This window comes from Populus trichocarpa, chromosome 13 (assembly GCF_000002775.5).
Source record: "Populus trichocarpa isolate Nisqually-1 chromosome 13, P.trichocarpa_v4.1, whole genome shotgun sequence".
Lineage (NCBI taxonomy): Eukaryota > Viridiplantae > Streptophyta > Magnoliopsida > Malpighiales > Salicaceae > Populus > Populus trichocarpa.
The window spans coordinates 7,554,188-7,574,868 of NC_037297.2; the positions used below are offsets into that span (position 1 = coordinate 7,554,188).

The 20,681-nt window shown below is 31.8% G+C and overlaps 1 protein-coding gene across 2 annotated transcripts; it reads left to right on the plus strand.

Moving 5' to 3' along the window:
- Positions 1-239: 239 nt before the first annotated feature.
- On the plus strand, positions 240-2,746 carry LOC112323755 (zinc finger BED domain-containing protein RICESLEEPER 1). Of its 2 annotated transcripts, XR_002977213.2 has the most exons (4): positions 240-349; positions 2,184-2,363; positions 2,455-2,540; positions 2,654-2,746. XR_002977213.2 is itself a non-coding variant. In XM_024582981.2 (3 exons), exons 1-2 carry the CDS (start codon positions 1,670-1,672, stop codon positions 2,493-2,495), a joined length of 735 nt encoding a protein of 244 aa, XP_024438749.2. In that variant the 5' UTR covers positions 1,655-1,669; the 3' UTR covers positions 2,496-2,540; positions 2,654-2,746. The 2 variants fall into 2 exon arrangements, 1 of the variants encoding a protein (XP_024438749.2); XM_024582981.2 differs by lacking the exon at positions 240-349 and having other exon boundaries at positions 1,655-2,363.
- The last annotated feature ends 17,935 nt before the right edge of the window (positions 2,747-20,681 follow it).

Sequence of the window (20,681 nt, forward strand, 5' to 3'; positions counted from 1 at the left end):
GACAGTATTTGCCTATCAGGTTAAATATAGACATGTTTGATAAATTCTACACACAATTTTAAAGAGACTAACAAACAGAACTAGTTTATTAATAGCTGCACAGGCAAATATACAAGGCATCTATCTCAATTAATTTTTTTAGATCACAAAACACACTTTCAGTTCATTAATAGCTGCACAGGCAAATAATGTTTTTTTTCATTATTTTATAATCTGTTTTAATTTCAGATGGATAATCGGGAAGATCTTACACCAATTGAATCAAATCCTTCAAGTTCAGAACCCAATTCTTTTCCAGTTTCAGTTCCAGTTGCTACTTCTAGTACAAATAGCAACACTGAAAGTGAAGGTAATCCAGCTTCTAGATCTAATAAAAGAAAAACATCTCAGATTTGGGATCACTTTAAAAAATTAGATGGTAATGATAAGGCTCCTAGGGCTGCATGTATGTATTGTGGAAAAGACTATGCATGCCATACTATACTTAATGGGACTAGTAACATGTGGAGTCATCTAGGTGTATGCAAAAATTTTCCTTTTGTGATTGACCGAAAACAAAAAACTTTAGTCTTACAACCTAGGCCTATAATAAAAGGGGGTAATAGTGAAGAGGGAAATCTGGTGACTATTAAGGCGGTGGGTTATAGTTATGAAGAGTGTAGGAAAGCCCTAGGAAAAATGATTATACTTTATGAGCTACCTTTTAACTTTGTTGAAAACCAAGGATTTAAATCATTTTGTCGAGTAATGCAACCTAGATTTGATGTTCCTTCTCGTTTGACGATTTGGAGAGATTGTTTAAAAATTTATATTGTTGAGAAGGAAAAATTAAAGAAAGCTCTTAAGGATCAACGTGTATGTTTAACAACCGATACTTGGACATCAATCCAAAATATTAATTATATGTGTTTGACTGCCCATTGGATTGATGAAGGTTGGAACTTGAATAAAAGAATTCTAAACTTTTGTCAAGTTTCTAATCATAAAGGTGAAACAATTGGCCAAGCAATTGAGAGTTGTTTGTTGGAATGGAGAATTGATAACATTTTAACAGTTATAGTTGACAATGCAAGTTCAAATAATTTGACAATAAAATATTTGAAGAGAGTAACAAGTAATTGGACAACTAATATATTGTCAAATGACTTCATGCATGTTAGATGTTGTGCACATATTGTTAATCTTATTGTATGTGCGGGATTGAAAGATATTGATGATTTAGTTGTTAAGATTAGTAATGCAGTGAGGTTTGTTAGATCTTCTCCTTCTAGACAACTTGTTTTTAACCAATGTGCGGAGAGGTTGAAAATTGGGAGTAAAAAATCTGTTTGCTTGGATGTTGTAACTAGATGGAACTCTACATATATGATGCTAGATGCGGCTGATAAATTTGATGTGGTTTTTATGAGGTTAGAAGAAACCGATCCTAGGTATTTGAGTTACTTTGAGGTTGATTCAAAAGGAAAACAAAAAAACTTAGGTCCTCCTGCTTTAGAAGATTGGGAAAAGGCTAGATCTTTTGTCAATGTTCTTGAAACTATTTTACACGGTTACATTGAAATTTTCTGGCTCGTTGTATGTGACATCTAATTCTTTCTTTCATGAATTGATTTCCATACATACAAGCATATCTCAACTTTGTAGAAGTGAAGATGTTTATGTAAGTAAAATGGCAAAGAATATGATGGCAAACTATAAAAAATATTGGGGGGATCAAGATACACAAAACTTTTTGTTGTATGTGGCTGTTGTGTTAGATCCACGTTTCAAATTGAAGTATGTGAGATTTTGTTTTGGAAGATTGTATGATGTTGAAGAGGCTGAAAATTTTACAATTAAGGTTAAAGATACTTTGCTAAGGTTGTTTGAGCATTATATGAATGTTGATGAGAATGTTGAGGTTGTTCATGGTGTTGGAACTAGTATAAATGAAAATGTTAATGTTGATTTAATGGTGGTAAATGATGATATGTTGGATGACTTAGCTTCTCAATTCAAAAAACATTTAGAGGAAGAAGGCGGTGTACAAAAAAAAAATGAGGTTGAGAGGTATTTAGGTGATGATTGTGAGGATCCTAATGATTTTAAATTAGATATTTTGGGTTGGTGGAGGTGTAATGCTACAAAATACAAGATTCTTTCTAAGGTGGCACAACACGTGTTAGTTATTCCGGTATCTACAGTTGTTTCTGAAGCAGCTTTCAGTACTGGTGGTCGTATTTTAGATCCATTTCGAAGCTCTTTATCTCCATCGACAGTGCAAGCACTGGTTTGTTGTCAGAATTGGTTGAGTTTAGCATCAATTCCAATCAACATCAGCAACTACATGTATTATATTGAAAATTCTGAGATGATTGAGTCAGGTAATTTCTTTTACAAATTTAAATATAGTTATTTTATAATATCATTTATTTACATATGTTTAATCTAACTTTTTAATTTATGTTTTTGTAGAATTTGGTGAAAGTTTAAAAATCTCAACTGATTGTTTGTAAGCAGTATTGGTGGCTTGGTGCAATTTTGGAATATAATTGTTCTGGGTAATTAATTTACTTTACTTTGTTAATTCCCCTTAACATTTTGCATACTTAATTTAATTCTTTCAATAGTTGAACTCTAATATGTTGCTAATTTGCTAGTGTTTTTTTAATAGCATTATCCTTACTGGAATTTTTGGATGCCCATGCTTCTGTTGCTGGAATTTTTGGATGCTGGTGTTGCTGTGTTTTTTTCTTCAAACTATGCCGGATGTTTATGATAATTTATTGTTGGTTGCTAATGTATTCGCTTGTTAATGTTAACTTTTCTAGTGCGAACAAACTTTTAATTTGAGGTGTTAAAATTTGATCATGCATCTTGCATATTGAAATTGATTTATTGCATTGCATGCATATTGAAATTGATTTATTGCATTGTATCTGTCAGATTGAATTCATGTCTAAATTCATGTGAAGAATTCAATGGTTTACATTCCTTGGATATATGATTTTCTCAGCATAGCTCACTACCTGTAAGTGTAAACCATTTGAACAACTTCAGGCTTATAAACCAGGAAACAAGACATGAAAAATAAATTTATTTGTCATCAATCTTGGGATGCCCCTTGAATTTGAAGTTGTCTACATATGCCTTAACCTGAAAGGCTGAAAGGAGAAGAAAAGTTCGGAGTGACCAGGAGAAGAAAGGCTTGCAGATGGCACTTCCACATTGCATGCATATTGAAAATTTGAAAGATAAGTGTTCAGTAGGGAATTCCCGTTTATGGCAGTCAACCAAGCTGTGAATTAATTCAGGTTTCTATAAATTTTAAAACTCAATTTACTGTAAGGCTAAGTTAATTTTAAAAAAACCGAAAAAAAAACCCATAAATGAAGGGATTTTGGTTTCCCGGTTTTTTTCAAAAAAAAAACAGGATTTAATGAAGGGATTAGGTTTCCTGGTTTTTTCCAAAAAAACTGGATTTAACCGAACCGGACCGGCTCGGTTTGAACCGGTTTCCGGTCCGGTTCGGTTAATATTTCTCTAAAATATTGAAATTCGGTTCGGTTGGTTTTTTTAGTCAAAACCGAACCGAACCGAACCGTGAACACCCCTATCTATAGGTATGTTTGTCAAATAACACCTTAGGCCAAAAACCCTTTCACAAAAATACTAGCAAACCAAATAGGCATTTACCAAGTGTCCTGATTTTAACTTGACCGGGTCGACCTGAAAACATTGTTCAACCATGAACCGAATAAAAAAAAAGAAAAAGGTTTAACCCAAAACTAAACCATAAGAGAGATTTAAACTGAAACAAATCAAAACTAAAAAAACACAAAAAAACATAAAATTTTCTTACAAAAATAGATCAAACACCAAGAAAAATAAAGAACACCAAGAACACTAACACCGAACCCAGCAACATGGGTTTCAAATCAGGCCAGATTTGATCAAAACAAAAGCATATACATATTGAAAAATAATGCAAGGATCAATAATCTAGCATCCACTCACTTCGATTTTCACTTAAACATCATGATTTTGTCAAAATGGGTTTCGATTCAAAACCAAAATTCTAGGATTAAAAACCATTTAAAACATGTTATTAATGAAAATGAACACTAGATTTTTGGTTAATCATGCATAAAAAAGGTTTATGTGCAAAGAAATAGACCAAAAATGATTCAAACCTAGGGGTCAAGGCAATGTTCTTTCCAAGAACACGAAGAACATTGCTAGAAAAACCCAAAAAAAACCTGTCATGATCTTTTAGGCCTCTAAACTTCTAGTTTTTGGTCCATATAAACCACATTACCAAGAGCAAACATGTTTGGATAAAAAGCATTAACAAATATCACCAAAACATCATAAACATGCAATAAATTTTGATTTCAAAAACTGCCAACTTAAGAATAACCTACATACCATACAAATTTGAGTTCAAAACTAGCATGTTGGCACTTAAAGAACTTAATCAAAACTCAGGAACCTATGCATTAACCAACATAGAACCAACTATTGTCACATTTCTAACTTTTTTCTTCAACTTCTATCAAAACCAAACACCTCCTAGACATCCTAGCAACAATAATAATAAACTTCAAACAAGATTAAGAACAAAAAAATTATATTTTTAGCATCAAACTAAATGCAAGCTTAACACCATATGACATTAAAAAGAAATGACAGGACACCAATTTTCACATCCAACGCATCAATATACTGGAAAAAAATTGCACTATAGAGTAAACATAAGGTTTTGAATCTAGCAGACCTCATAGACTTCACTTTCAAAGTTTGTAAAAGTACATTATGAGCTTTACATCTTCAATGGAAAAGGACTTATACTGCTGCTTTTCTTTCTTCTTATCTCTACACCCACCAAGGCCAAACCTTTGACCTTTACTGAGTTCTTGACCTCATTATTGAATCCTTTAGACTTTAGCTAAATTTTTTCCTTTTTGTCTTTTTTTTCTTTTGTCGAATTACCTCTCATTTTATAGACTGATTCAGAGCTTCTAGATGAGTTTGTTAGGGTTCTAACAAACCAAAACTATGTTGGTTTTTTCACAAGATAGATGGTTTTGGATTCAGGTGGTTTTGATCAAACTTGGAGACCAAGGTAAGTGTTTCAGCCCTTTGATCTTAAGAGAAGTGTTCTCAGCCTTTGATAAAAACCCTTTGGAAATTTCTATGTGTGAACACAAGAAAAATTTGAGTGGTTTTATGCATATGGGTATCTCAGTTAAGGCTGACTAGGTTGACCACTTTCAAGGCTTTGTTGAAGCAATTATGATGTCATCGTCATTGAAAACCACCTAAAGTTGGTAGAAGGTGTTAACATCTTTTGTTTGGATCCAACCTTGTTCAATTTGGAGGTTTGTATCTCTATATTCACTCACTTGAAAGTGCCAACTTGGTTAGCCCAGACTCTTAAAATTGAGTGATGGATGATTAGGGACAAAATATTGGGGACTTCTATGGAAAAATTAGGATATAAATGTCCAATTTCACAAAAATGGGGTTGTAGAGCGGATGTTCCTCTTTCATTTACAGAAAACCACATGTCATTTGATGGTCTAGAACTCCACAACGAGCTCAGAATGTGTCAACCCGATCATTATGAATTGTCAAGGAAGAAGATGAACAAAGGCTAAACGACGTGTCGTCTGGGTTAAATCCTTAGAAATTAGTATTTTTAATGTGGGATCTGACAAATCTCATTTTAGTCTTTGTTCTTCCAATTTAGTATTTTACGATTTGGTCTTTCTCTTTGAATTGCTTCACTCAAACCCTTAATTGGTTATCAAACTACAAAAAAATTATAATTAAGCCCTTGATTTAACCAATTAAACTTTTCAAAGTCCAATTTCAGTCCTCAAACTTCAATTTCTTCTAATTAACACCTGAATTGACTCCAAGAAAAGATGTTTCTTGCAATTAAGTCCTTAATAAAATTAACTAAGCCTTCTAAAATCCCCATTGAATCATTACTCATCTAAATTTGTATTTCTTTACCCCAAATAGAAATATTTTCACCAATGGGCTCTTTTTTAAATCAGAATCGGGTTGCTAATTCTAGTCCTTCAACTTTTCCACTTGTTATTTTGGTCCTTCATCACCAACTTAGGCAATCTTCTAGGCTTTTTTCATGTGTATCCTCTTATATTTTTAGATTTTTTATTAGTACTTAAAAGTGCATTTTCATTAAAGTTTTATATCATCATATTGCACTTAAAGTATCATTAAATTCCCTAACTTGAGCATGTTTTATAATACCAAGTCTGATAACATAAGATATCTTTAATTTATGATAAATATTCATTTTTAATGCAGGCATATCTCACAATTTAAAGGATTGATTAATGTGTTTAATTATTGAAATTGAGAAGACAAAGAAAGGGCTAAACTTAAAGAAAAGATTCTGGTTCAATTCAAACTAGAACATCATTCAGTTATTGGATCATAACTGGAGCTGTAGAATATGGATTTAGGTCTGGTTTATATGAATGGAAAGCTAAGACATAGGCCTAAAACTTTCATGAGGAGTCACAGATTCCAAATGGCCATTTTCAAGTTCAAATTGTAGCAACAAAAGAGAAGTCGAAATCTATCCTGCAGCCCAGACACTGTTCAGTGTTTAGCCCATATCTCAAGTTCTAGAAGTTCAAATGAGCTCATTCCTGTTTTGTTGGAAAGCTGAGACAAATTCCCAGAACTTTCATGAAAACTATCTATTCAAATTCTGACGCTAGCAATGACGTTTTGTTCAAATAAGAAGATAATGGTTGTCACCAAGTCAAGAGGTGGCCACCCACTCAATAATTAGTCATCAAATCAATAGTTCTAAAATTTAGCCTATAAAAGGAGGCATTTGCCTTACATTTAGATATCTTGGTGTTCATATCAAGATCACTCTCTCTCTTTGTATTTTGTAATGTTCAAGTTTTATTTTATGTTATATTAATCTCTTGTTTATGCTTTTCATTTCCTTTACTATACTTAGTTAACTTATATCATATTTATGTTCTTATATTGTTTATTTATGTTTTCCTTCTTCATGATGTTTGTCATAACCCAATTCTGGGTTATTCCCCAAAAATTAATTTTTTTTTCAAAATAAAAATAAAAAAATAAAATAAAGGCTGGCAACGTGGAGAAAGCAAACCGGGGAATCAAGCTGCAATTTTTGAGAAAATTAAAGAACTAATTGTACCCCCATTATACCACAAAATAGAGAGAAAATGCAAATTCAAGGTCAAATTAAGTGATTATTGGACGAATTTGCATAAAAATTAAGTCCAAGGACATAATTAAATTTTTAATAAGCCAATTTGATTTAATCATGGGCCAAATTGAATTTGAATTATGTTTAAGAATTAATTTGGATCCAATTGAAGGATTTAATTAAGTGCAAGGACTTAATTATACTTTAAATAGGTCAAATTAATTTTATTTGGGGCTTAATTGGTGAAAAATTAAGTTTGGAAGCCTAATTTGGGCTTAATTGAGAAGTTTGGAATTTTAAGAGACCAAATTTAATTTTTACCAAGTTAATTGATTGAAATTAGGGTCCAAATTGCAAGAAAATTGAAGTTTTTGGGTCAATTAGGGGCTAAATTGAAGAAATTCGCAGCCAATGACCAATCTGCAAAAGTCACCAAACTATAGGGGCTTAATTGACAAAAACCGGGGGTGAAATTGAAGAAATTGAAAGTATAATGATCAATTAGGGGTTAAATTGCATAAATTCGAGACCAAAGACTATATTGCAATAGGTGCGTAACTTCGGGGTTCCAATTGAAGTTCATCACGTGTTTAATTGTATTAAATCAAAAGTTTAGAGTCAATTAGGGGTTCAATTGAAAGCAATTGAAAGCTGGAGGACTACATTGAAAATCAATTAAAATCCCTAATTCAAACCTAAAACGGCGCCGTTTTGATTAAAAAAATAAGGACTAGACGATACGTTGTCTGGTCACTGTTCATTGTCTTCTTCTTTTACCCAGATAAAGCTGCTCATGTCACCTACTTTGCATCTGCATTTGATGTACCTAACGTCCACTAAATTTAACAAATCTTGCACGAAAACGATCCTCTGCACTTTGTCTACAACCCCATATGGCTTTTTCAGGCTGAATGACAGCCCATCGCGTCGACGCCAGCCTAAAGAGGCCAACTCAGGCAGCCTTGTTCTGCAGATTTGATAGTGCACCATGCCTACTTTGAACCAACGATTAGGATCCTTCCCAACTGAATCAAGAGCTGAAAGTTTTACTCAATGTAGACAAGATTGCCCTCTTCCACCGCTTATAAATAGAGGTGGATTTCATGGCCTGAGAGAGGAGAAAATCGGGTCCAAAGTCGGCCAAAAACCAATCATTTTCCCTTGTTTCTACAATTATTCTCTCTTTCCTCTCCCTCTCTCTCTCCATCGTGGCCTTCGGCCACCACCATTCCAACCACCGTCGTTTCGTCACCGTCTCCACTACCAGTGGTTGCCTAAACTCCTCACCAACGGCAAAGCATACACCGCAGATCCCTCTCTCTCTCCTGCAAATTTTCTTCTCCTTCTTTCTTCCTGCTCTGCCACCTGCAACCTGCTCTAACTACCGGCCTCACCACCACACATCATCCTCCACGGCCAGACCGCCACCGCGCCAGGTAGCTTTCTTCTCTACCCTTTCTTCTTCTTCTTCTTCTTCTTCTTCTTCTTCTCCACTGTCTCTGCTCACAGCATGAACAATAAACGTGAATTTTTACTGTTCACGCATGAACAATGGGCGTGAATTATATAATTCACGTCCACTGTTCATGCAGTGGACTATATTTATTTAAAAAAAAATCCAAATTCTTTTTTAAAAAAATCATTTCAAAAAATTGTGATTTTCTCAAATATTTTTCTACAAATTTTGCATAATATCGGGTTGTATATTTACATTGTAAAATACAAATCCGGTATTAAAATACCCGATTTTCTCTGAAATATATATTTTAAAAAAAATTCAAAAAAACATTTTCAAAAAAAAATCTCAAAAACGTTTAAATTAATTTTTCTTTTAAAAAAAAAATTATTTTCATGCATACGGCCAAATCCTAAAAATTTTCCAAGCATATTTTTCATGAAAAAAAAAATGCAATGCAAAAATGGATATCGTAACCAGTTTATGATTATCCATTAAGATTTGGCTAAGATGTCAAAAAGCTTTTTCCAATATTGTTTTTAGGATTCAGATGTAGACTTTAATATTTGTGGGGTGTAAAATTACACGATAAAGTACACTCTCAGGTATTAAAGATACAGCATGTAAATAAATGCGATGCTAAAATTTAGACTTTAGAATGGTTAGGATTTAACCCGATAAGGTAGAGACTCTCTCATGAAGAGAAATCTGTCTTGAGTCTTAGAAAAGACCAACGAATAGAAACCCGACTTAGAAAAAAACAATCAAACAACAATGCAGGTTACCTTAGGTAAGATGCACTGGGGGTGATGCATCTTTCCTTTACACAACCAGTCCCTTACTCAGACTCTCGCAGACCATAGGTTCCTAGTGACCATAATACTAGGTGGCCACTCCTGAACCTTAATCATAATTTTATGATTAAATTCAAAAAACCTTCCCAACACACCACACCTCACACAGGAGGCACGACAAAAACCTCCAACGTCGTCAGACTACGTCGTGGCGCTCGTGACCCCTGCGAGAATATTTACCTAAGTTAATTTTATCAAAGTGAAAAGGGTACACTAATGGTGTAAGAATAAGTATAATATAAACTCAACATGGACTTTAATGTTTGATACTAACATGTTTTGTATTTGTTATCTTACTCACTCTTAATACATTGCTTATTAAATGGTTAATCTAGATTTGTGTTGTACAACCCTTGGTACAACAAATACTTGATATTTTCATAGCATACTATATGGTATAACCGACATTTGTGCTATAAAAGGAACTTGATTTGTTGTTAACATAAGTTATCACCATGAATACCTGATCATATTTACAAGTATTGGCATTACTCAAATAAGATAATTAATATAATCATGTTAATAATTTATAATCCGATTGGAACCTCCTTTGTGTGTGGTTTCCAGTTGAGTAATAAAAAGAGTTTATACTATACTTATTTAAAATACCATTAGTGGATCGTCTAACCTTGACAATTATTTTATCATTGTTTAATCCCTACATCAATATCACATCTCAAAAGTTCTCTTCAATTCCTTTTCATTTGTTGTTTATAATTTTATATAGTTCACCTCCTTGTGGTTCGACCCCGGTCTTACCGGGTTATTTATTACTTCGACACTCCTGCACTTGGGATAAAACACCTCTATTTTTTTATCATGTCAATTTTCTATTTTTTTTCTTTTCTTGATTTTTTTATGGGTAAAAAATGGGAAACAACACCTCTATTGATCAATTAAATACATTCATATAGTTCATGTTATACTCAATATTTACAAGTTTGTTATCCTTGATTAAGGCAACGTGTTGTTAGGATCAAAGCATTACAATTCCTATATGAGGTAACTTGGTGATCACTTACGTACCTATCAGATGAAGCTTTCCATAGACATAAGTGATCTCTCTATATTGTCAAATTCACGACTTTGATCATAAGATCAGAATAACCTCATATAAAGCAAGTAAAAAAAATATGAAATCCAATTCACAAACAACCCAATGTAAAGGATGAAATTAAAAACAAAATAAAAAAACAAATAACTAGAGTCAACTCGGGTTACTTGTCAAACCCGCAACCCGAGTCATATGACTGAGATAACTCCAATTAAAGCAAATCAAAACAAATTATAAAACTCAATTCTCAATCAGCCCAATATTAAATGATGAAATTGAAAAAAAATCAATTAAGAAAAAGACACAAAAAAAAATAATCCAAGTCAACTCAGATTAACCCGCCAAACAAATAACCTCATATAAAGCAAATATAAAAAAAATATGAAATCTAATTCTAAATCAACCATTTGTTGAATGATGAAATTGAAGAAAAAATTCAACTAAAATAGACTCGAGTTAACCCATCAAATTTATGATTTGGGTCATGAGACCAAAATAAACAAACTCATTAAAGGAAGAAATTGAAAATTATAAAAGAAAAACCTATAACCTTAAAAAAAAAAAAAAAACATTGTTCACATAAACTACTATGTAAGGAGGGAGATGGTGATTTCCCTTCCTCAATTAGTTCCTGTTAATTTTATTTTTATATAACAAAATTACGCTTTAACCTTTCAAATAATTACGACATATTAGTTTGTAAATACGAAATCCATTTGTTTCACAAAAAAAAATCCTAAGCTTAGTTTTCTTCATTTGACAAATTCCTAAGCTTTTTTTTATATGGAATTGAAAATAGTTTTTTTATTTTTCATATGCACCTCGATAGGAAAAAAAAAATTACCTGTGCCCTTTTTCAACATCATTTTTAATATTAATTTAATCAAACACTCTTTACTTGTCTTTAAACCTAACATCACACAAACAACAATCGTAATTTAATAATTATCAACTTTAATTATTACAGCTTTAATTTCCAGCACTCATGGCTACTACACCAAAAGCTGCTTAGCTTATAAGCACACTAAGGTCACATTGCCTGAATTTAAATCAATATATACGTTGGGGTGAGTGATGATGAAACGTCTCATCTAATAATCGAAGAATGTTTTCCATTGAATTTCTTTTATTAAAAATAAATAAATAGAACGCGTAAGTTAATTAATATTACCATATACACCCAAGCATGGTGGTCCTTGTTCTCATGTGTACGTAGTAGAGATAAGAAGTTGAATTATTGTCTCCATTGCAAATTAATGTATGAGAAACCTTGAGATGGAATTTGTGGTGACTTGCTAATCGATTGACTGTCTTGAAAGCTACAACATGCATCGAATATTATACGTACCAAATTGCCTTATTTCTACCCTGTCGACCGTGACAAAGATCAATATTTGCCAGATTTCATTGAGATTGTTGGGAAAATATACATTGGTACTTGTCGTCTTCTTCTTCGCATGTAAAGAAAGCCAGATAAAATCAAGAGGGTACATGAAAGGCATGCATACCTGTAAGAGACATTTCAATTACTAGTTGTTTTCAAGCACTGTTTGCGTCTCTTTGTACATGAAAGACACAGAAATAGTTGCTGTTTTGGCTTGATGTCTTGCTTTTGTTCGCAACTTCTTCAAGCCCCACAAAACTGGAGAGGTCTTTTGGCTTTTCTAATGGTTGAAAACCAGAGTTTTAGCTGTTGGAAAATGACTCTCCTCCAATTGGCAAAGATCACAGGTCTAGCTTCTGTCTCATACATGAGGCCATGATGGAACAGTACTGAGCACCGTAGGTCTTCTGACAGGGCTGTTTAACCAACTCTTGAAAAATAAGATAATTGAAAACGATAAATGTTTGATTCTGAGTGTTTTTCTGGTACATAATATTATATCTTAAGATTTTATTTAATAGTTTAAGTTATTAAATTAAGATAGTTTTTTGATATATATGATATCAAAATTTTAATAATCAAGTGGTAACGAATTCAAATTTCACCACCTCTATTTATATAATAAAAATCAAGTATAAAGTAATGTGGATTTGTACAAATTTCAAGCTTAAATGATTTTTATTTTAAAAAATATATTAGAAAATAATATAAATTATATCTTAAGATCTTACTTAATAATTTAAGTTATTGAATTCTTGAATACATGTAGTTAATGCTAAATATTGTTGTTGTTCTCACCTAACAAGTAACAGCCAGGTTGGTGCTTTTATTTTTTTATAATTTTTTAAAAAAAGATGTTTTTTTTATCTTAATGTCAATACTATATATATATATATATATATATATATATATATATATATATATATATATATATATATATATATATATTACCATGACTTCTTATCAGGTGGTGCTACTAACTTTCAAAATTTGACACATATCATGTGCTCACATCATGTATTTTTTGCTCATATGTATTTTAATCTATAAAATTTCTTAAAGATATATTTTGGCTGTTATATTTTATTTTTATTAAAATAAGTCTGTAATTGAATGTTTATGATAAATACAACTTAGTCCTTACATAACTAAATAATTCCAATATAATCCCTACATGTCAAATCGTAGTCATTAAAAAAATAGTCAAATAATTTAAATATGTTTATGGACAAGGTATGAAAAATTTATAATTACAAGTAATGGGGAATTTCCCTTTTAGTATTGTAGAAAATTTTGCTTTTAAAATTATTTTTTGTTTGAAAAAACATTAGATTAGTTTTTTTTTTTTTGTGTTTTTCAATAATTTTGATGTGTTGATGTCAAAATTAAAAAAATCTGAAAAAAATAATATTTCATTACATTTTTAATTAAACAAAACTTTTAAAAAGCACTCTACACAATAATATTAAACACATTATAATCCTCCACTCCTTAAGCTAGGTCATTGTCGGATCATGCATAACATTTTATCAATACTAAGATTCTAACTTTTTAAAGGTCTATTTGGTATTATGATAGCGGTTACTTTTCAAAATGTTTTTTGCTTGGAGATGCATCAAAATAATTGTTTTTTAATTTTTAAAATTTATTTTTGATATCAATATATCAAAATGATCTGAAAAACACCAAAAAAATTAATTTGAAGCGAAGAAAATAATATTAAACAAATATGTTTTTTGAAAAACAATTTTAAAATACAAAAACAAAGAAGCTCTAAATCTAGTAATTTATCTAGTGCCATATAAAGGAGTGGAGAAGTGTTTCAAGGATGGGAATCGGACCCTGGGATGGTGAGTCACCACCCCCGCCCCCGCCCCCCCCCCCAATGCTAGATAAGGTAAGCGCTTTGTAGATTTAAGTAGGTATATTCATTAAAAAAAAAATTATTCTCGCAATATCATATATCTAATGTGATAATTTTAATTAAAAAATTATTTTCTTTATTTTAACATAAAAAAGAACAATAAAAATATAAAAGAAATTTTTTTTTCATAATATCATACATTTAATTTATTGTTGTTAGGTTATTAAATAATTTTTACTTTGATTTTGATTTTGATTTTCTCTTCTCATTCTATCATATATATATATAGGAAACAAAAATAGTATTTTTTTCAAAATGATATGCTTATTTATATCTACTTAACTCCAACCTTGCTCATCAACCTATTTATTGTGTGACTAATTTTTACAAAGTTTATGATTTAATATGTATAGGATTAATTGAATTTTTGTATTTACTAAAAGATATGATGACCAAATATTTACACCAAAATATTGATTCTTCAAAGGAAACTAAAACGATTAAGTATAGTGGAATTAATTGCATTGCAAGAGTCATAATTGACCAAGAGGTTTGAAGGGGTAGTCGATCAAGAGTCATGATTGACCAAAGACAAGTCATCAACTATAAGAGTTTGAAAGCAAATAGCTTAATTATATTCAAAGTAGGAGTCGTTAATAAAATAACTTGTTATAACTCGAATTTTTACCCTCTTTTTCTTATTTTTTTGAAAAACAAATCCCAAAAACTAGCAAAAAACAATAAGAATATATATATATATATATATAATTTTGATGTACTTGCATTGTTTTTGGCATTTTCAGCATCTTTTCAAAAAAATTAAAAATTCAAAAATATACTTTCAACGTGTTTAATTTTTAATGCGCTCATTTCAAAATTATCGATTTATTTTTCTCCTTAAGTCGATGTTAACGTTGCCTTTTAAAAAAAACAAAAATTATTTGGACAAGGGGTCCAAAAGTGCAAACAAAAAGAAAATGAGAAACCAAAGTGATTTTGGATTGCTAAAGTTTGCTTAGGGACCACGCAATTGGGAGAAACAAAAGACAAATTATTTTGTCTATAAGTAGTGAGGGAATCTAACACACAAAAGGAATGAGCATTAGCAATAACAAAAAGAAAGAAAGAATTAATTATAATAGAAAATGGCACACAACACTCTATATCCCACCTAGAAAACCTAGCCTCCCTTTTCCTAGAAAAAAAAATACAAAAACAAAGTCACGACCTCACTCTTTCTCCCAAAAATCATCAAAAATAAAAGAAAAAAAAGTCAAAAAAGATTTCCTACATTTTTCTCTTTAGCTCACACGCTCTTCCAAGGGACATGCATAAAAAGTAGGAGTTAGAGAGAAAAAATAGCACATTCATTTAGTTATTTAAATACTACCTCCTATCCATAAAAAAAAATCAAACAACCTTATCTCTCTCTTTTCTACAACACTAATCACCACTCACAAAAAAAAGAATACACTTAACCTACATAAAGCCACCTACAAACCTTTTCCATCACTGTCGATAATAATCTTCCATTACCAATTAACCTTCTTCCTTAACCACAAACCATTTTTACTTCTAGTCACAACCACTACCCCTTACCCTTCATCTCTTCCACCACTATCAACCTTATCTCCTTCTTTACCAAATAAACCCATTGTCAAAGTTATCCTTTATACCAAAACAGTCAATATCACATCATTCTTTCTCCCTCTTCATTTCTACCCTAAGACTGATAGCCTCTATCTTTCATAAAACAAAGAACATCGATCTCTTCCATTAAGACAATCCCCTTCCACCAGCCCATACACACTAGAAGAACACCAGTAAGACATATTAACCTAGTTGCAACTAAACCAGTTGTTGGTCACAACAACATTGTTAGCCAGCTCCCTCAGCAGTAGTCCCTCCTCAATTTTGCCAGCAGCCTCTGATTTCACTGTGAGCCATCGTATGTTTCATCTCTCTTTAGTAGATCCCTCATTGTCTAAGGCCAACCACCATAAGCAGTAGCAAACCTCACCAGCGATAATAGCATAATATGTGGTGTTTCTCCCTTACAACTCCTCCAAGACAAACAGATGTTGATTCCACTAAGAGATACAACAGAGGCATCCACCATGTGTAGCAACCATCAGCCTCTTCAGCACAACAATACCAGCCATAAACAAATGCAGTAACAGCACAACCCCTCTTCCTATTATGAACTCCTTTCATAACCAACTCTAACACTCTCTAGTAGTGATAGTAACAACCTATAAAGGAAAGAATTAAAAAGGAAGAGAAGTTACAGTAGAGGAAAAAAGAGCTACAAGAGAGAAGTAGAAGAGAGAAGAGGACTGAACCCTCAATTAAGCAGATCTCCTTCCTTAGACTTCTGTTTGCCTTACAACTAGTATAAGAGTGAAGAGGAGCACTTCAGATCCAGTAGTAACGATGTGTGAATCCATACATTGGCATTGATGGTGGCATGTGGATACAAGTGCCACCACTAGTTCAGTGGTCCTCCAGTTTGCTTCCAGTAGCTCCTGGCTGCACTAAGAATCTTGGAAGGTCAATCCATAACCTTAAATTATTTTTTTGACAAATTGCTAAAATATTGTGAACTTTTGAACAAAATGCTCATTTTTGTATGTATAATTTTTAGGTTGATTGGACATTGTTGATTTGCATTGATGTTGTTTTTTTAAAAAAAAAAGTAATTTGATAAATTGTGTTGAATTTTGAGATTATTTTTTGGACTGAGATTGCTTTTTTAGACATTAAATGTTGGTGCATGAATTATGTTTGGATTTATGTTGCTTTATTTGAATTAGAATGAGATTTGAACGAAGTTCATGAAATTAATAAGTTTCATGTGGTTTTTTTTTTTTTTTGGTTGTTCAGTTTTGAGTTGATGAATAATAATTCATCTTGAATTGATATCGTGACTAAAATAGCTTTGAGAAAAACACATTATTTAATAGTTAGAATTGTGACCTACCTACAAGGTGTTTTATCAGTATTAAATAAATTAGTTTCTTTCTACGAAAACAACAAAAAACATCTTCCTTTAAAAAATACAACTTTATTTGAAACTCGCATATGCCTAAGTCTCTCAAAAATAAAAAAATAAAAAATTATATTTGCATAAATAAATAAAAATACATGGCATGATTTAGCATCTTTAAATACAAAAATTGAAGAAAAGTAGTTTTGATGATATCTTCGCATATATTTTTAGATTTAATAATCAATTTATGAAATCCATGAGAACTTAGCCTCCATTTTAAAAAATATTTATTTTGATTGTTCGAATATCAATTATTATGAACTTATGCACAAGATGTATTATCGATATTAAATGGAAATGCAAAAAATAGGTTTTGACATTAGAATTGTTATATTTTAACCTAATAAGATAAGGACCCATTTACTGAGAAGGATTTTTCTTAAATCTTAGACAAATCAACATTTAAAAAACACAAAAATACCTTACTTTATATCAGACAAGTAATCAATATACCTTAGGTAAGTTGTTCTAGGGGTAATACATCCTCCCTATACACAATCAGTCTTCTTATCCAGACTCTAAGACTAGTTATATTTCCTAGTGACTAGAATACTAGGTAGTGACTTCATTTCTTTTTTATAGATAAAGGACAAGAATTCATTTTCCTTTCCACCCACACCCCGATGATCCTGGTTTGAGAGGTTGTTCATCACGATATTGCACATATGCGACAGAATGACGACTCCACTAGGAACCTCGTGGATCAAGCTTTGTTGTTTGTCTGATTAATGTGTTTTATATTTATTGGTTTATACATTTTTAACATGCTTCCTTTTATGCTTTAAATTATTTATAACTCATTGGTGTGTATAGTTTTATTATCAGCATGTACACTTTTTATGCTTTAATTTTTTATATTGTGCATGCATTTGTATATTGAATATATATGCCTCATTCATCACTTGCTTAAATATTTCTTTGAGAGCATACACAAGCTTCTAGGTTAGGTAAGGGATTAATGGTTTATCCCATTACTATTTGTCAGGGTTCAGATGCATGAAACACTCAACTCATATTTAAGTGTCTGCTTGGTAATAGTGGATATACGTGTCTTCATCATTCTTCACAACGTCTATCCATGTTCACTTATTGAATAGAACTTTTTCTTAAGATGTATGTGCTGCCTGTAAATTGCATCAAGGAAGCCCGACATGTAGCATCCTGAATTCTAGGACTTTTGGGTGGCAAATGGTCATCACATAGATTCTATAAGAATCTGATTTATTACAAATTGACTGAGATAAATATGAATTTCATCGTCGATGCAATAAAACACCAAACAACGACCATTGTCACCCCTTAAAGGGCGAACCCGTATTCAATTTACTTTTTTTTTTCTCATGCATATCATATTTATTAGCTTTGCAACATTGCATGTCTTTGATTTGCAGAAAAAAAATATAGGTGTCCTAAACGCATACCCCTTACCAAGATCTACAAGAAGAAAATATGAGAGTTCAGCCTAGACAAAAGCAAGATAACTTCTTGAGAAAAGACATGGCTCAGTTAACTGATGTTATAAGACAAATAATTTCGCTCTGAAAGGTAGCCCACGCATGGACGTCAATACTGAGAAGCTCACTATGAATATGCCACTTTGTCCCTCTTCATACCCTCATTAAAAGATTGTTTCTGATATTTATCTAGTTAATCAAAGTTTGCAGATTATTACCTTCAACACCTGAGTTGTTCAAAGATTGATGTTGTCTTGCCTTAGAATTCATGCAGTTTGCTGCAAAACCAAATACATCAAACATCTTCACCTTTGTCTAAAGCCATTAAAAAATCACAAGAGTTTCAAAATATCAAGTTCAAAAGTTGGTGAGCAAGGGACAAATTGATTTTATGAAGGATAATGTCATCTACTACATTGTCATTGGATCATCTTTAGTATAACAATTGGTTGGTAAATGCTAACGAGACAAAAATATTGTTGGGGAAGCTGATTTAAGAAGGGTGTTGTATTGTCAGTCATTTTGTTATGAAACTTTGTTATTCTACATTTTTGTTTTAAGATTGCACCTCATCTTTTTAGTAAAATATGTCTTTCTTATGTCTTTGTTGTTTTGAAATCAAAATATGTTTTTTTTTTAAGTTATGACTTAGCATTATATTGTTTTCTATTATTGGATAAATATCATGACAGAACTCTTTGAACCCCAAGGTGTGACATGTAAAATTCTAAGAGGAAACCCCTTTCAAACTCGTAAAATCAATCATTATGACTGATCCCATGGTTCTATTCAAAATATTTTGATCACATCAGTCTTGTAGAAAACCCCTTTTGCCAAAATAATTTTGAAAAATTAAGACATTTAGACACCCTTTTATAAGATGGTAAACGATGGAAATTTCAAAAGTCAAAGGTCGATCCTGACAAAGATCACACCCTACACCGAGGGCAAGCAGAAATTTAAAAATCAAAGGTCAAAGAGAGGTCGTGAAAAAGCCAAAGAGCCCAAGAAATCTGAATGTTAGGGGGCATACCTAAATGGAAAAAAAAACAATAAATGATCAAGTCAATGTCAAAATAAAATGAATATGCCCCACTAAAGCAATCAAAAGGGGCAAATCAAAGAATCATGATGAAAGAAAAGGACACTATGACAATAATCCAAAGTCCTTATAACCTTCAAACACTCTTTGAGCCTACAAACCTTTTTCTTTCATAGCTAGTAATCATAGCCTGCATTATGTGCTTTTTGAAAACCTTTCTAATCAAGCAAGCAAGCAAATTAAACCGATAAATGGTGTTCTCAAAATGTGAAAGAATTGTTTTACAAAAATCATGGCGCTGTGAAGAAAGCTACTCATTATTTTTTTACAAAAGTCTAACAAAGTAAGTGTTAAAAAAAGATAATTATTTTCTCAAACAAAACCTCAAGTTTTTACTCGAGCCTCCTACTTTGAAGCCCGCAAAAATAGAAGGTCATCTCGTCATGTACCTTCATCAATTCCAATCTTGCTAAGATAAAAGATCAAATTATCTTCTTTTTTTTCCTAAAATGTTAACCCCCTGGGAGTTGTAAGAAATTCAAAACAAAATTGTTTTAAGCTTACATCGGATAAATTTTTGTCTTCAAAAATGCAAAAATTTATTTAAGTCATAGATAGCCCTACTTTGAACTAGCACTTCTTTCTCAACATTTACCTTGCCAATTCTCAACTAAAACACACACAAAAGATGCATCCTAGTTATGAATGACTTGTCTTAGAGTTACAATCAAAGAAACACTTTCAAAATTACATCTTATGATTTCTTTACAACAATTAGTCTTGAGTGGATATGATCCTTGAAATTTACGAGTTGATTCCAAAACATGAAAATAATTTTTTTAAAAAAAAGGTCATTGACCAGGTTTATAAAGTCCTTGATATAAATGACATTGACACTTCTTATGAATTATCCTTGAAAAGTTGAGCAGCCAAGGGGCAATGCAGTGGACCCTGTGAGAGATAACAAATAATAACCAGATCAGCTGGGGGATAAAGAGGCTTATTATGAATAATTAAATGATGATTCATCAAAATCCATCAAAGTTATTAATAGCATCTGATAATGATAAGTATCTCTTAATGACAATCAAAAGAACGAGCATAGCTAGATTAGATGAAGACGACTTTTCTCGAAGATAATGGACTACTTGATGAACTTTAGAAGTAGTTAAGAGTAACGCTGCACTTGAAAGACATCTTCATGGCTAAAAATTTGGTTTACCCTTTAAAGCATGGCTATGATACATGAAAAATGTTATCACATGAATGCATTAGGTGGGGGCATTTTGAAACAGTCATTGATAATATATTATT